This window comes from Aphelocoma coerulescens, chromosome 6, assembly GCF_041296385.1.
Source record: "Aphelocoma coerulescens isolate FSJ_1873_10779 chromosome 6, UR_Acoe_1.0, whole genome shotgun sequence".
Classification (NCBI taxonomy): Eukaryota; Metazoa; Chordata; class Aves; order Passeriformes; family Corvidae; genus Aphelocoma; species Aphelocoma coerulescens.
Genome location: NC_091020.1, coordinates 24,030,710 through 24,044,066, shown reverse-complemented (window position 1 = coordinate 24,044,066; position 13,357 = coordinate 24,030,710). Strand labels below are relative to the sequence as shown.

Below are 13,357 nucleotides of genomic sequence, written 5' to 3'. Positions count from 1 at the left end.
GAAACAGGAGGTTGCATGGGATATGTCACTCCCTACTCCAGCAAAAGATGTACACGAGGACAGCTTACATTTTATTCTCTCTATTTTATGGTGCATGGTTGTAGCTATACCAGTAGGTGATGGTTTACTCTCCCATTACAGTTATAACTAAATTGACAAGACCAAACCATTTCATCTTCATGATTTCCAAAACAACTTCTTAAAAATAAATAATCTATGTGTGATCAATGGTAGACTACTGACCATGTGTTTCAGCTCAAGGGCTCACACATTTCTCCACAGAGCTACTCTGGCTTCCCACCTCATGGCCAGCAGAATCAGTCCCAGCCCAGGTGAGGTGTTGAGTGCAGGTTCTGAACAACCACAACCAGCACCACAAGTGAGGCTTCTTGGCAAAGAAAGTGCAAAGAGTTTCACTGCAATGGCCTGGGAAGTTGCAGCAGAGTTGTATCATCGTAATGCCCACTGAAAGGATCTGGAAAAAAAAGCTGGGAGTACAATAAGGATTTACTATTGCATTCACAGAACAAGGGTGAGGGCACTAGTGAAAAAGAAAACTTATCAAGATCTGTAATATTTTACTTAAGCTGCCTATTTATGCTGCACTTCAGAACTACTCTTCCTTTGTTTCTACAAGGCCCAGAAGAACAGTGCTCTCACTTGGCCTGAGCTGGAGGTGATTCTGCCAACAAAGCACACAGTCACTGCACAACATAGTGCACTAGAGAAGACAACCTTTCATCTGCACATGGATCCGCTTCACATTGGAACTGAATCCTTAGCTCTGATAGATGGGGAACAGTAATACATCTCCACAGCTTCACCTAAGGGCTCAGCTGCAACCTCACCAGGCAAGAGAACATTAGCAAAGGGCTAGTTTGAGCCAGTGTAGCTGGGAAGGGCAGTACTGCTGTGCTTAGTGAGCAGCCGGGAAAAGGGCACCACCTTTCCTTGCAGTGCCTGCTGGCTTCTTCCTAGCTCCTACTGTGGAAAGTTCTGCAGCTGCTGGGAGGAACCTATTCGCATAACAAAGCGCCTTTCAAAAGCAGTACGGGGGGGGGGGGGGGGGGGGGGGGGGGGAAAGAATATGAAAAAACACTCCAAGCCACTGACAGCTACAGTTAGTATTTTTCAGCACTGCCTAAAAGTCTCAGGTGAGGATCAGGACTCATACGTTACATAGAATATAAACACTGGTGTCTCCCATTACTTTCCTGCTGGCTAAAGAACATACATTTAGAAAAATCATGCAAGAAGCAACTTTAGCACACCCATGAGCACATTTTTAGGACACTCATACAATTAAGTTCTCAGCTGTGCAATAAATGAACTTGAGGCATAAAAGATATTCAGGAGCTTTTAAGGAGCCTGAACTCCAACAGCTTGCAAGCAAGCTGTAGGCATCCATGTATTGCTGGTTGGCAAAATCCTCAATGTGAACCAGCAAAGTGTGACTGCAGCCCAGGAAGTCAACTGTGTCCTGGGCTGCACCACCAGAGGTGTGGCCAGCAGGTCAAGGGAAGTGGTTCTGCCCTGCCCCTCTACTCTGCTCTTGTGAGAACCTACCTGAACTGCTGCATCCAGCTCTGGGACTCCATCCAAAGAGTAATATGGATCTGTTGGAGTGAGTCCTGAGGATGGCCATGAAGATGCTCAGAGGACTGGGGACAGGCCAAGAGAGTTGGGCCTGTTCAGCCTGGAGAAGAGAAGGCTCCAGGAAGACCTTAGAGCACCTTCCAATACTCAAAGGGCTGGAGAGCTGGAGAAGGAGTTTTGACAAGGGCATGTAGTGACAGGGCAAGGGGGAATGCCTTTAAACTGACAGAAAGGAGGTTTTGATTCGATATTAGGAAGAAATTCTTTACTGTGAGGGTGGTGAGGCACTGGCACAAGGCTGTCCAGAGGAGCTATGGATGCCCCATTCCTGGAAGTGTGCCAGGCCAGGCTGGATGGGGCTTTGAGCAAGCTGGTCTAGTGGGGACTGGACCTAGATGACCTAGATGATCTTCACGATTCTTTCCAACCTAAACCCCTCTATGTCTCTATGATCCTGATGGATCAGGAATTCAATCCCTGATCTTTCACTTCATTAGCTATAGAAATCAAAACAATTCTGCCTTCCCTGGTGAGCTGTTACATAGTCTCATTTCATTGCAAAGGGTGCACTTAAAAATATACTGATGAGCACCATGAGACATCTTAATCAATGAAACAGGCAGCAAAAGGTCCTTGGAGCTTGAGCTGTAATTCCAGGGAAAAGAAAGCACTGGACTGCTGGTGAAAGACTCCCAAAAGGGAAACAGGAGACATTTGCAATGAAAAGTCTACTACAGATTTTTTTTTCTTTTTGATCTGCCTTTAAGTGTTAAGCTTCTCCTGCAAGACTATCTTTCCTTTGAAGCACTTGAAATTTCTAGGGCTAGGAATCATAGGCTGATATTTTTGTTCTATAGAAATAAACACCTGGCTTGTGAATGTTACACAAACTCCATTTGTTGTAAGAAAATGTCCAAAAGGATAAAATAAATCTTTGCCTCTTAAAAATCAAAGGAGGAAAGAAAGCATCATTCCCCACCTTCCTTTCAGTGGCTCCAGGCTTACCCCTAAAAATTTTACTAGTGGCAAAATAGTTTTGCCTCTCAGCCAAACCACTTCAGTTCTGGAAACTGCAAAATGGCTCAGCTTGTCTTTCAAACAGGAGGAGAGTTGGGAGAGAGATGTCAACTTACAGCATATTTCAGTACTGTTTACGTTTTATGCAGTAAGCAGGTACACTCTCCTCGTGTTCCTGATCACTTCTGGAGGAATAACCTGCCCAGTAAAACACCAGGGTCAGCATACAGCCCATCATAACCACTCTGTTAGAGAAAATCCCCCATCTATCTCTGAACAATAAATTCTTCGCTTTTCTGCTTAACGTTACTCTTCTGGGTAAAAAAGAATTCAAGGCTCAGAGACATATTATTTTTGCGTAATAAGGTTATACATATGGATTCAACTTAGCTAGGAAATGTCATCTTAAGGCTTGTCTTCATGAGGAAATTTACTGTAACTAGTCTACCAGTATAATTATACCGCTGTAGTTCTACTGGTAAAATTCCCCTGTTGAGCCTTATTCATAACAACAGCTGCCTTTATGGTTTATTTTTGTCGACTATGCCAAAAAAGGCCCCTGCTCCAGAAAGGCCACAACAATTTACAGGGGAGGAGGGGAATGAGCTGTGCCAGTGCAACTGGAGCAGCAGAAAGAATAACAGTCTAGAAATGGCAGTATTTCTTTACACTAATGAATTATTTGCTACCAAAAAAAAGGTGAAATACTGTAAGAAAACTATGCTGTACATCAGAAATCACTGCAGGTAAGGTATGTGCCAGTTTCATGCCACATTTCATAGCTTTGGTAAAGGCCCCCAAGCCAGACGTGGTTCTGCATCAGCCCCTCCGTGTGCATCCTTTTGTTCTCACCTCCTCCCCAAATGCTGCAGTGCATTTTTCCCAGGAGTACTCTTTGCCCCCCATTCCCTTATAGGAGTGATGCCTTGCAGCCCAGCAACTGCCCAGGGCCCCTTGGACTGACCCTCCAAAACAAATGGGCATTTAAGACCAGTCTCCCTGGTTTACAGTTTGCATCTCAAGGACCAGGGATAGCTGGAAAGCAAAGAGCACTCTTTGCAAAAAGGATTTTAAAACAATTGTCCTTCACTTCAGCAGTGCAAGAATGCTGAGCTAGACAAAACAATGAGCCATCTGTGCACTCTTCCCTCCTTCCCTTGTCTGTATCCTCTGGGCTTAAATCAGAGCTCCCCAAGAATGGCCAAGTCCCCCTTCACCTCCACCCACCCTGTTTACATCCTGAAAAAAACAGTTTTCTGGCCTATTTTTTTTCCTTTTTGTTCTTAAGAGCCCTTGCAAAATCTTCCTTTAAACCACAGCCCTTTGTCAGGTGGTATCCCATCTACCCAGCTTTGTCAAGTGATCAAAAAATGCCTCCCACCAGTGATCCGTTCCTTGTTTACCATCCCTGGAGGCAGAGTGGCACTCAGGAGCCCTACTCACCCCTTTGTCCAAGGAAGGCAATACCATCTGAATGGGAGACCACCAAGATTTGCAGCCCTCTTTTGTTAGCCTGGTGTCACTGCCTATTGGGCCTTGATTCAAAATTGAGATGACAGTAGAGAGGCAGCTGAGTTAGGTCATCACCACGGAGTTTCCAGCTTAAGAGAGAGAAACACCAGTAGCTCAAATTTCAAATAAAATTGGTAACTTTATTATCAGTGGTCATTTGTTGTTACCAATTGTAGCCACTGCCTCATCCAGAAACATGCACTATTCTAGCAGTAATCAGGAAGGCATGCTCCCAACACGAAAAATGCTTTGAGGAAAAAAAAAAAGCAGATTAGGTATGAATAACAGCACTTGGATCTATTTCTTCAAACATTCATTTTGTTAGTATCTCTATTCCAGGCAGCAAATGGATTAAAAAATGTCAGCTACCCTTTGATCTCACAGCTGGAATAGCTGCACTGCTCAAAAATGTCCCACTGAAAAAAAAGCTGACTATTTTTTAATTCTTGATTTTTAAAACATCCTAAACAGATCTTATCACATAAAGCAATCTTTCACTCGAAGACCCAGTTTTGATCCCCAGTCATTTCTCTTCCTGGCAAACTGAACTCGCTGGGAGAGCAGAGCCTGCAAACTCTCCCACATCATTCAGCACTAACCCAGCTCAGAGATCAGAGTAAGGAAGCCCTGTCTTGGATCAAATCTCCTCCAATGGGCCAAGATCATAAATATGGAAGTTCTGTTGGCAAAAAAAAACCATAAAATCATCCAGTTTGAGCACTATGCCCCTTCCTCTGCATGGCAGCAAGAGGCTCATCCTACCAGGATGCAGGACTGGAGTGCAGACACACTACTGAACAGGAAGTGGAGCTTGCCTTCAGTAATGCTCAGCACTAAACCTTCTTCCAATCTTTTTCCCTTTTTTTTTTTTTTTTATTGAAAACAGTCCTTCTTGTAAATTCAACTACTGTGCTGTAAACGTTAAATGAATTGCCTTCAATGCTTCAAAAAACCATTCCAAATCTAGCACAGTTCAAGAGTGGTCTCATCCCACAACCCCTGCACGTAAACACAGACCGCAGCACAAAGTGGGCTGCTCTCCATAGGTGGCCTACATGTTTCATTTCATTAAGGGTACTAACTACCTCCAGCAAATGACATTTGGAAGCCAAGTGCACTCTGCCTTGGAGAAGGGAAAATCAGATTTCCCTGTGGTGACCATAGCTTCAGGGGAGGTCTGCCTCCAACAGTGAAACACAAGCCTTAGAGGGTTCTGGTGCACTGCAGTCACTGGAGGGACACCCTCACTGGGGCACATAAATACGCATGATGCTTGGTCTAACTGAGTTTTTTTGTCTGGGAAATAGAGAATTGAACCCTACATGATCACACTTGTGCATATGCTTCTTTACAATGTCTGAAGTCATTGGACAAATTCAATCAAGTCCTTCAGAGGAAGAATTGTCCCCACAATGTCGCATTTCTGCAAAGTATGTGAAAACAAACAGCCAGACAAAAGAGAAGGATTTACAGGTGCTCCCAGTAAGCAAGTTTCAGTAGAAGCACACCTTTATTTCTAGACACCAGAGCATCCACACAGGTGAGACTTGTTAAAAGTACCTTCATTTTAAGAAAAGCTCATTCTAACTCATATCTTTATAGGTATGAAAAAATCGAATCACAAGACAAATCCATTAAAAGACAGATTTTATTGTGCTGTGCAGCTGAACTCTCTTTCCAACTCTGACAGATTGTCAAATAAGCTATAGAAATAAGCTAAAGAAAATACCTTTTTTTTTTGTCACAGAACTCCCTAATTCCATGGCCCCTCCCTTTGAACTCTGCCATGAACCTTCCTCTCTCCCCTCTGTCTAAGACAAAAAACCAAATGAAAAAATAAGCACTACATTTGGAATCAGTCTTTGATAGGCAAACAAGACCTGAGAAGAAAAAGGAAGTCCAGAGTATGGTGCCCACCTTGGACTCTCTCTCCTCCAAGTCCTACCTCTTATACCTCTTTCCTAAACTGATGCTCACTGATATCCTCTTCCATGTAATTCCCTTTAGCTGGGGCAGATGCTCCACCTCCAGCAATGTTTCATCTCTCTAGGTAGACATACTGAACTTTACAAATCTTATCTGAAATATGGATCCACCATCTCTCTCTTAATTTACTGACTTCCAAAAGCCCTTCTGTTTTATCACATTTTCACGAAAACAATGAGGAGGCAGAATAAGTCTCCACTATTTCAAAAGCGTTCACTGTTACCTTGGAGTTTGGTGTAATATTTCAGCAGTGCTTTAGGCATGCGGTTTATAAAGCACTTAGGGACCCATTAAATAGCAAAATTTAAGGCTAAAGGCTGGCAAGCTGAGGGCAGTGAGCTTTTAAATTTATGAAAGGCTACAGAACTAAGAGGCCACTAAAGTGACAGCTGTCAGCACCACTCCGTTCTATATTCATGCAGGTTCAAAGGAGAAGCCAGCACGCACTCAAAAGAAAGAGAGCACTCGTTCCAACTTCCAGGCTATTTTCTAAATACTCTTTTCAAACTCCTTTTATACTCAGAAAAAGCCTTCCAGAAAACATCCACCCCTCTGCAAGCCTTGCATTGGTTACCTGATCCAGTTTTGAGCTCCTTTTTCTTCCTCCCAGCTCTAACAAGCATCCTTGCCCTTTTACAAGTTAAGGTCATTCAGAGGATCTATACAAGCAAGCAGAACACAAGCTGGACTGAAGATCTTGAAAGGCTCATGCTTACCCTCACCTTTAATAGGGAGGCACCACCCACAGAGACAACACGTTATCCCGGCATGCACTGCTCCCTCCGGATCCAAATGGAAAGCAGCACAAATCAAAAGGACCACAGCAAGTTGGAACCTGTTGTCTCAGCGGGTGGTACCCTGCATCTGTAATAGAGATGAAGGCAGCTGTAATCTCTCCGGTTTTATGCAAATGGGATGCTGCACTTCAGCTCCTGGCTAGGGGCCAGGAAAAAAAAAACAAAACCAAAAAACCCCAAACCCCACCACCCTTGTCAGTATGAAGCTGATGTAGTAAACATCAAAACACAGTTGGCATGTCTCTTTGCGGGATGTGGGAAGGCCACAAATAAAAATCTTATCTCAATCTATCCATAATTTAAGCCTTACTTTCTACTGCAGCTCTGAATTACAGCCCTGCAATTTTAATACAAATAAGACTATTCAAGGTATTCAGGAATTCTATCACATCATGGTTTTCACTTTCCATACACTTCTTTAAAGTGTCAGGAAAAAGGATGAGCACTCAAACTACAAAACAGTTAAGTGGAGATTCAACTTTGGCCTTGGAGCAAACTGAAGACAGAAGCCCATCTGGGAAAAACACATTTTCCTTCTTAGTTCCTGGACAGCCCTGCAAACCTGTGCCAACACAGTCTGGGGCTGGCACACACTGTTGCACCACAGTAACACAGAATTACAGAATGGGTAAAATTGGAAGGGATCATAATGTGTCATCTGGTCCAACCTTCCTGCTCATGCAGGATAATCCCAGAGCACATGGCACAGGATTGCATCCAGACGGTTCTTTAATATCTCCACAGCCTCTCTGGACAATCTGTTCCAGTGCATGGTCACCCACACAGTAATTCAGCTCTTCCTCGTCTGCAGGTGGAACTTCCTGTGCATCAGTTTCTGCCTGTTGCCTCCTGGGTCAGAGACTCCCGGGGCTGCTGCAAAGGCAGCACTCATCAGTAGCTGAAGCTGGCATTGCCACTGATGGAGTTGGAGTCCAGCTATGCCTGCTGATGTTGCCCTCCTCATGCACCTGTCCTCCTCCAAGGAAGAAGTTATCATCATGTTGTAAACTGCAGGAATGCCTTGACCTTGTTCATGGCCTGGCATCAGAGCATGAACCTGCAACTGCCAGGTGAGGCACTGGTTTTGTGCAGACACACAGGGACACGTTCCTTGCTGCTGGCATTGCTGTGGGCAGTTGCTGCCAGCAAGGGGTGGAGAAGAGTGCAGGACTCAGCATCTCCTCTCCCACAACTCCACTGGCCACATGATTTCTGCCAGCACGCTGCACACACTCACCACTGCAGTGCAGAATCTCTTCAGAATGCAAGAACAGTCCAAAACAAAAGGCCCTACGTTAACCCTGCTGAATAGATTCAAGAAGTTACGCATTTGTTTTGATTTGAAAGAAGATAGAAAAAGCTAAAAACAGAGTATAATGTGCAAAAACATCCTGGAAGGATTTCTGCTGCCACTCAAGTTGTGCAACATGCTGAACTGGAGACTTATTTCCATGCAAGCAGCTTGGCATGAAATCCCACTGAAAGGCCTGTGGTTCTCTAACGCTGTCATGACATCATGATTTAGGATTTTTAGAGCTATCAGCCCAGCACAGCTGGTGTCATGGTTGCCATTATACTATGAAACACTGAGGAGTATTAAACGAAAAAGGTTTCCTTGTTTCAAATTCTTAGATTTCTTCCATCTTACTCTGCAGATTCTTAAAACCAGACTGGTTCTGTAAGCAGAGTACAGCTGATACATAAGCAGAGCAGGAAACAGTGCTGCTTTAACTGAAAATAAATCTGTCAACAAGGAGGCACCAGGAGAGCTCCACTTAAGACTTTTCAGGTTCTTATTAAAAAATATAAATTAAAGTCAACATTTTCACATTATTTGCTACATCTGTTTGCTATTCCATTATAAATAAAAATACAGGGGCCTCCAATTCAGTGTTAGTTCACCCAAAAAAATCAAAAAGTCCTTTTCATTTAATACTGCATTATAATTGTTCTAGACTGTACTGTATTACCACAAGAGGTCCACAAGAAATAAGCTCTGCATTACCCAAACTGAGCAATTAACAAGACCTTTGGCAGTATACTATCCTTCCCTTTCTAAAGCATGAAGGACAGTAAGGCTATGGAAGTACATCCCTGTTGTAGGAACCTTGCTGACTGTCACAAACAGATCCAGCTCTGCAATCTTTGTAGACAGCTGGGAAACCAAAAAACCCACAAATCCTTTCCTGTCTCCAGAGGCCAGGGCAACTGAGCAGAGTTCAGTGCCACACCATTTTTAAAGGAAATATACCAAAGATTTAAACAACTGCCCTGCCACCGCATGCTCCTGCCAACCAGTCCACAGCACACTTTACCTGGGACAGCAGAATCACAAAGCCCTTCAAGCGAAAAAAGAGACCGATTTTCTTAAATAAAGCTTTATTAAATTCCCTGTCAGAGAACCAGAACCTCCTGAGTGCATAGGAAAATCCACCACATTCCTGCAATGTGCACCCAGGGCTGGGCTGGTGACGTGCAGTTCCCACGGCCATCAAATTTCGAGAGCAGTTTTAGCAAACAGCAATTGCTCTTGGGAGTGAGAATTGCTGGTGAGTGCTCAGCTCCTTTGAAATCTTCTCTTAGCCAGTCTACAGTGCTCACATACCAGGTGGTAACTTCAGGTTCAATGTTTAGGAGATGTGTAGGTCCTGACAGCTCTACCACATGGGTAATTGTATATTAAGACTTTTGGACACAAAGGTAGAACGAACCTATTTGACAGGACAAATACTATTAAGCTTTGTAGCTCCAAGAATGAGGCCAAATTAAAGGTGACAGACTGCAGACAGCTGATTATCTCAGGGCAAGTGACACAGGGACACAGTGCTGTGCAGCTGGGGATGCTGTTCAATGCACAGAGAGAAGGGAAACACGCACCTGAGTACACACTGTGTACTCAGGGCATGGAGAACAATTTGATCAATTTGAGCCAGTCTGTGCTGAAGAGGTTGCAGCCAATATCCCCAAAGCAGCACAGCAATGATGACTCACTATTTGCTTGCAGTGCCCAGCTGGGGCAGCCTTCGGGGTGCCAGGGGCAGCCAAAGCACACCAGCTCCCTAAGCCTCCTTCCAGGATCATGCACATGTAGGACATGGGGGACTTCAGACCTCCTAGAGCATGGCACAGACTTTGCTCCTGCTTCACTCAGCAGGTCTTGGAGATTACCTGCAGCCTGTGTCTAGAGATGGGAATTTAATTCCTGTGGCCTGCAACCAGCAAAAGGCACGTTCCACTATCTCAATCCAAATTTCCGGACCAAACCATAAGACAGTATGAACTGATAGGAGATCTCATGCCAGGAAGTTATTTAAAGTTCTGACATTCCACTTGTGTGATACCTTCGATCTTCCACTCCCAAGTTTTCCACTAGAGAAGCACAACAGGTTTTGGTGTAGCAGACAGGTTTTGGGAGTGAGAAGCCAGAGCATGTGCCAGCACCAAGGAGGCTGTGTCCTTAAAAAAAAGAGAATTTGCTTCTTCATTCATAAAAACACAACACCCTTTATATCTTCAGCTGAGACCCTCATGTACGCTGCCTGCAGTGTACATGACCATCAGGAAAGAGTCTGAGCAGAGAACAGTTTATTCACGGGGAAAACTCAGGCTGACAAGTCACCAAAGATAAACAGTCAGCACAGCACTTAGTCCCTCCAAAACTAGTCCCATCACAACAAGGAGGGCAACAGGTCATCTAACCTTGGCAACCTCAGATATTCAGCATCAAAGATGAAATATCATGATCTATCAACAAAGGCACCATGTGAAGGCCTACATGGCCACACTAAAATCTCTTGTGGAAGTGAGGGAAGGAAGCCTTTAACTTCATTTCTTTCACTTGCCCTACTTTTTCCTCTGCCCCTGCAACTAACAACTGGGGTTTGTTGTTAGAAGTGTGGGTTAGATGTCCCAGGCAGATCTCTGAGACATTAGGGTCCTGTATAAACTCCAGACTTGTTTTCTGAAAAACAGCTCTGTAATCACAAACACAAGGAGAAAAAAAACCAGGAGAAACTGCCTTGAGGAAGGGGTAAAGTTAGACAAACTGCCCAACTGCTGCTGTTGCAAGAGAAGCACTTTGGTGGAAAAAAACTGGTGGCCGAATCTTAACCAAGACAAACAAAAGGAGGAAAGCTTGTGTGAACAAACTGGAGCCTTTGCTGCACCATTCATCAAGGACATTTACACTGCAACTACAACACAGTGCAAAGACAGTTCCAGTAAACAGTGACAGTAGAGATCTTGTGCCATTTCTGGCTGGTTAAAAAGCCATGTTCACACCCCAAAATCATGATGACTTGGCTACTGCTACCCACTTTAACTGGAGTTAAGGAGTAAGGTCAGCTAAAGAAAGACAAGAATAAGGTTAGCTCACGCTGCCTGCTTGGTCTAATCCAAAGTGCATGCTAGAAACTATCCATACCAACAACCCAAGTTAATAATTTAATTACTGGAGAAAAGACAGTCAAACAATTAAGAGTTTTAGGCTTCTGTTACACAAATTGGCACTTTATACAGCAGCCACTGGGGTGGCAGTCTGCTGACAGTAACACTGCTGTGCCAGCAACAGCAAAAATGCCCTTACAGCAGTTTTCCAGAGGAAGGCATTTAACATGCACAGGGAGGGGTCAGGCTTTAAGCGTATGACCATAACAGACTACAGAGTGTGAAAAACACAAGACAGACAGTTAAAAGAAAATTTCCCAACCAGTTAAAAGAAATTTAAACAAAACCCCACTCAACTTAACACTGAAAGGAAATATACTGCATTCAAAGCCTGCAAAGGGGAACATAGAATTTCTTCTACATACAAGAACAGGCATACGTCATCTTTTGTGAGACCAGGGCTAGGGTGTTCTCAACAGAAAACCAGCTGTTCAAATAATATGAGCAGCAGGACAGGGTTTTACCTACACACCCCCAAAATGCAACACAAAACACAACACACAGCTACAGAACTTAAATGACACTTACTCATGTACTCTGTTGTCTCCATACAAGTCACTTAACCCAAAGCTGACGTAATGCCAGTGCTCAGGAACATTCAGTGCTGGGTTTCCCAGGTTTCTGTACATGCTAACATAGTCCAGAGGGTCAGGTCCTCCCAACCTGCATTAAAACCAGAAAAATTCTTAGGTAAGTTAGTTTACTCAAGACAAATGGTAAGTCTCCCCAGGTGCTACAAGAGGTTGTACAAAGACCTGGTTTCAAACAAAAATTAAAACATTCAAACTACCTCTTAAAAAAAAAAAAAAAAAAAAGAAAAAAAAGGAAAGGATTGAGGAGAAAGGTTAGGTCAAGTCCAGAAAGCTTCAAGCACAGGAAAGCAAAGTACATGTGTGCAACATACTAAAAATGTTTTTAACATTAAAGCATAAAAACCTCTGGAAAATCATATTAAAGCTTCACAAAACACAAAGAAAATTGAAAAACTGTACTAGTAAAAGAGCACTGGCTGTATCTGCACTGCAAGCTCTTAATTCAGTCCAGAGGCACATACCTCAAAAAAAGTGATGCTATTCCTCAAAGCAGAATTTGAAATGGCTACATTTTGAGGAGAGTAATCCATACTTATGAACATAGACAAAGTAGTTAAAATAGTGGAGAAGAAAAACACTGATTCAGTAAAATAAGCACCAAAACTTCTAAAAATACACCACTTGCATTAACCAAGAATGCGTAGAAAGCACCACTGCACCCTCCTCATCAGCATTAGAATGGGTTTCTTAAAAGAACATAACTCAAAAGTCAATGCAGCACAGGCAGGTTATGCTAAGCAGCAATCACCAAAGCCTGCAGCCACCCTTCCCTACAAGGCACAGGGAAGCGAGGCCATGAGCCAGCGGAGAGCACAGCGCATCCTCCTGCCACTCATGTCACCTCTGCCTGTGCAAAGACAGGACAACTCCCCACTGAAGGAAGGAAAACGCTGGACTGTTTTGCTGTTTGTGCTGTCAATCATAGAACACCTACCAAAACATGTTACAGCATGGCTGAGCAGCTGTTTAACCATTTTGTGCCTACAACGCACTCTGTCTTCAAGTAAAACTCTCAGCTGCTCCAAACAAGAAAATCCAAACTCACACAACACCATTCATTGGAACCATCAATTCCTCTCATCTCTATTGTCTGTTCAGACCCTGACATGATCATCTGCAGGTTGCAGGGCATGGCTGTGTTTCCTTCACTAGTCCTGTGGGTTTGTGTATCATCATAAGCCATCTCCATGGCTGGACAGATGGAACCAGCCCTCTGCCCTCCTCCTGTTGCCCAACCTTGTCAAGTCTGTACAAAACAGAATATCAGCTTGGGGTACTAAAAGGCCCATGGGCTCTCTCCACAGGTCTGCTGTGCTGCCTTGCTCCTACTGCTGCTGGCAAAAAAACAGAGCAGTTACCTAACATGACTGACTTTACCTAGGACAGCTTCCCCCCTCTTAAGTCACATAA

General features: G+C 43.8%; 1 protein-coding gene across 2 annotated transcripts in view; it reads right to left on the bottom strand.

Moving 5' to 3' along the window:
- SUFU (SUFU negative regulator of hedgehog signaling) overlaps positions 1 to 13,357 on the bottom strand; it is a 91,380-nt gene that overhangs the window by 73,416 nt on the left and 4,607 nt on the right. For both annotated transcript variants that reach the window (XM_069019902.1, XM_069019904.1), the window contains exon 2: positions 11,883 to 12,017. In XM_069019902.1, the coding sequence (XP_068876003.1) occupies positions 11,883 to 12,017 (135 nt within the window). The remainder of the gene's footprint in view (positions 1 to 11,882; positions 12,018 to 13,357) is intronic.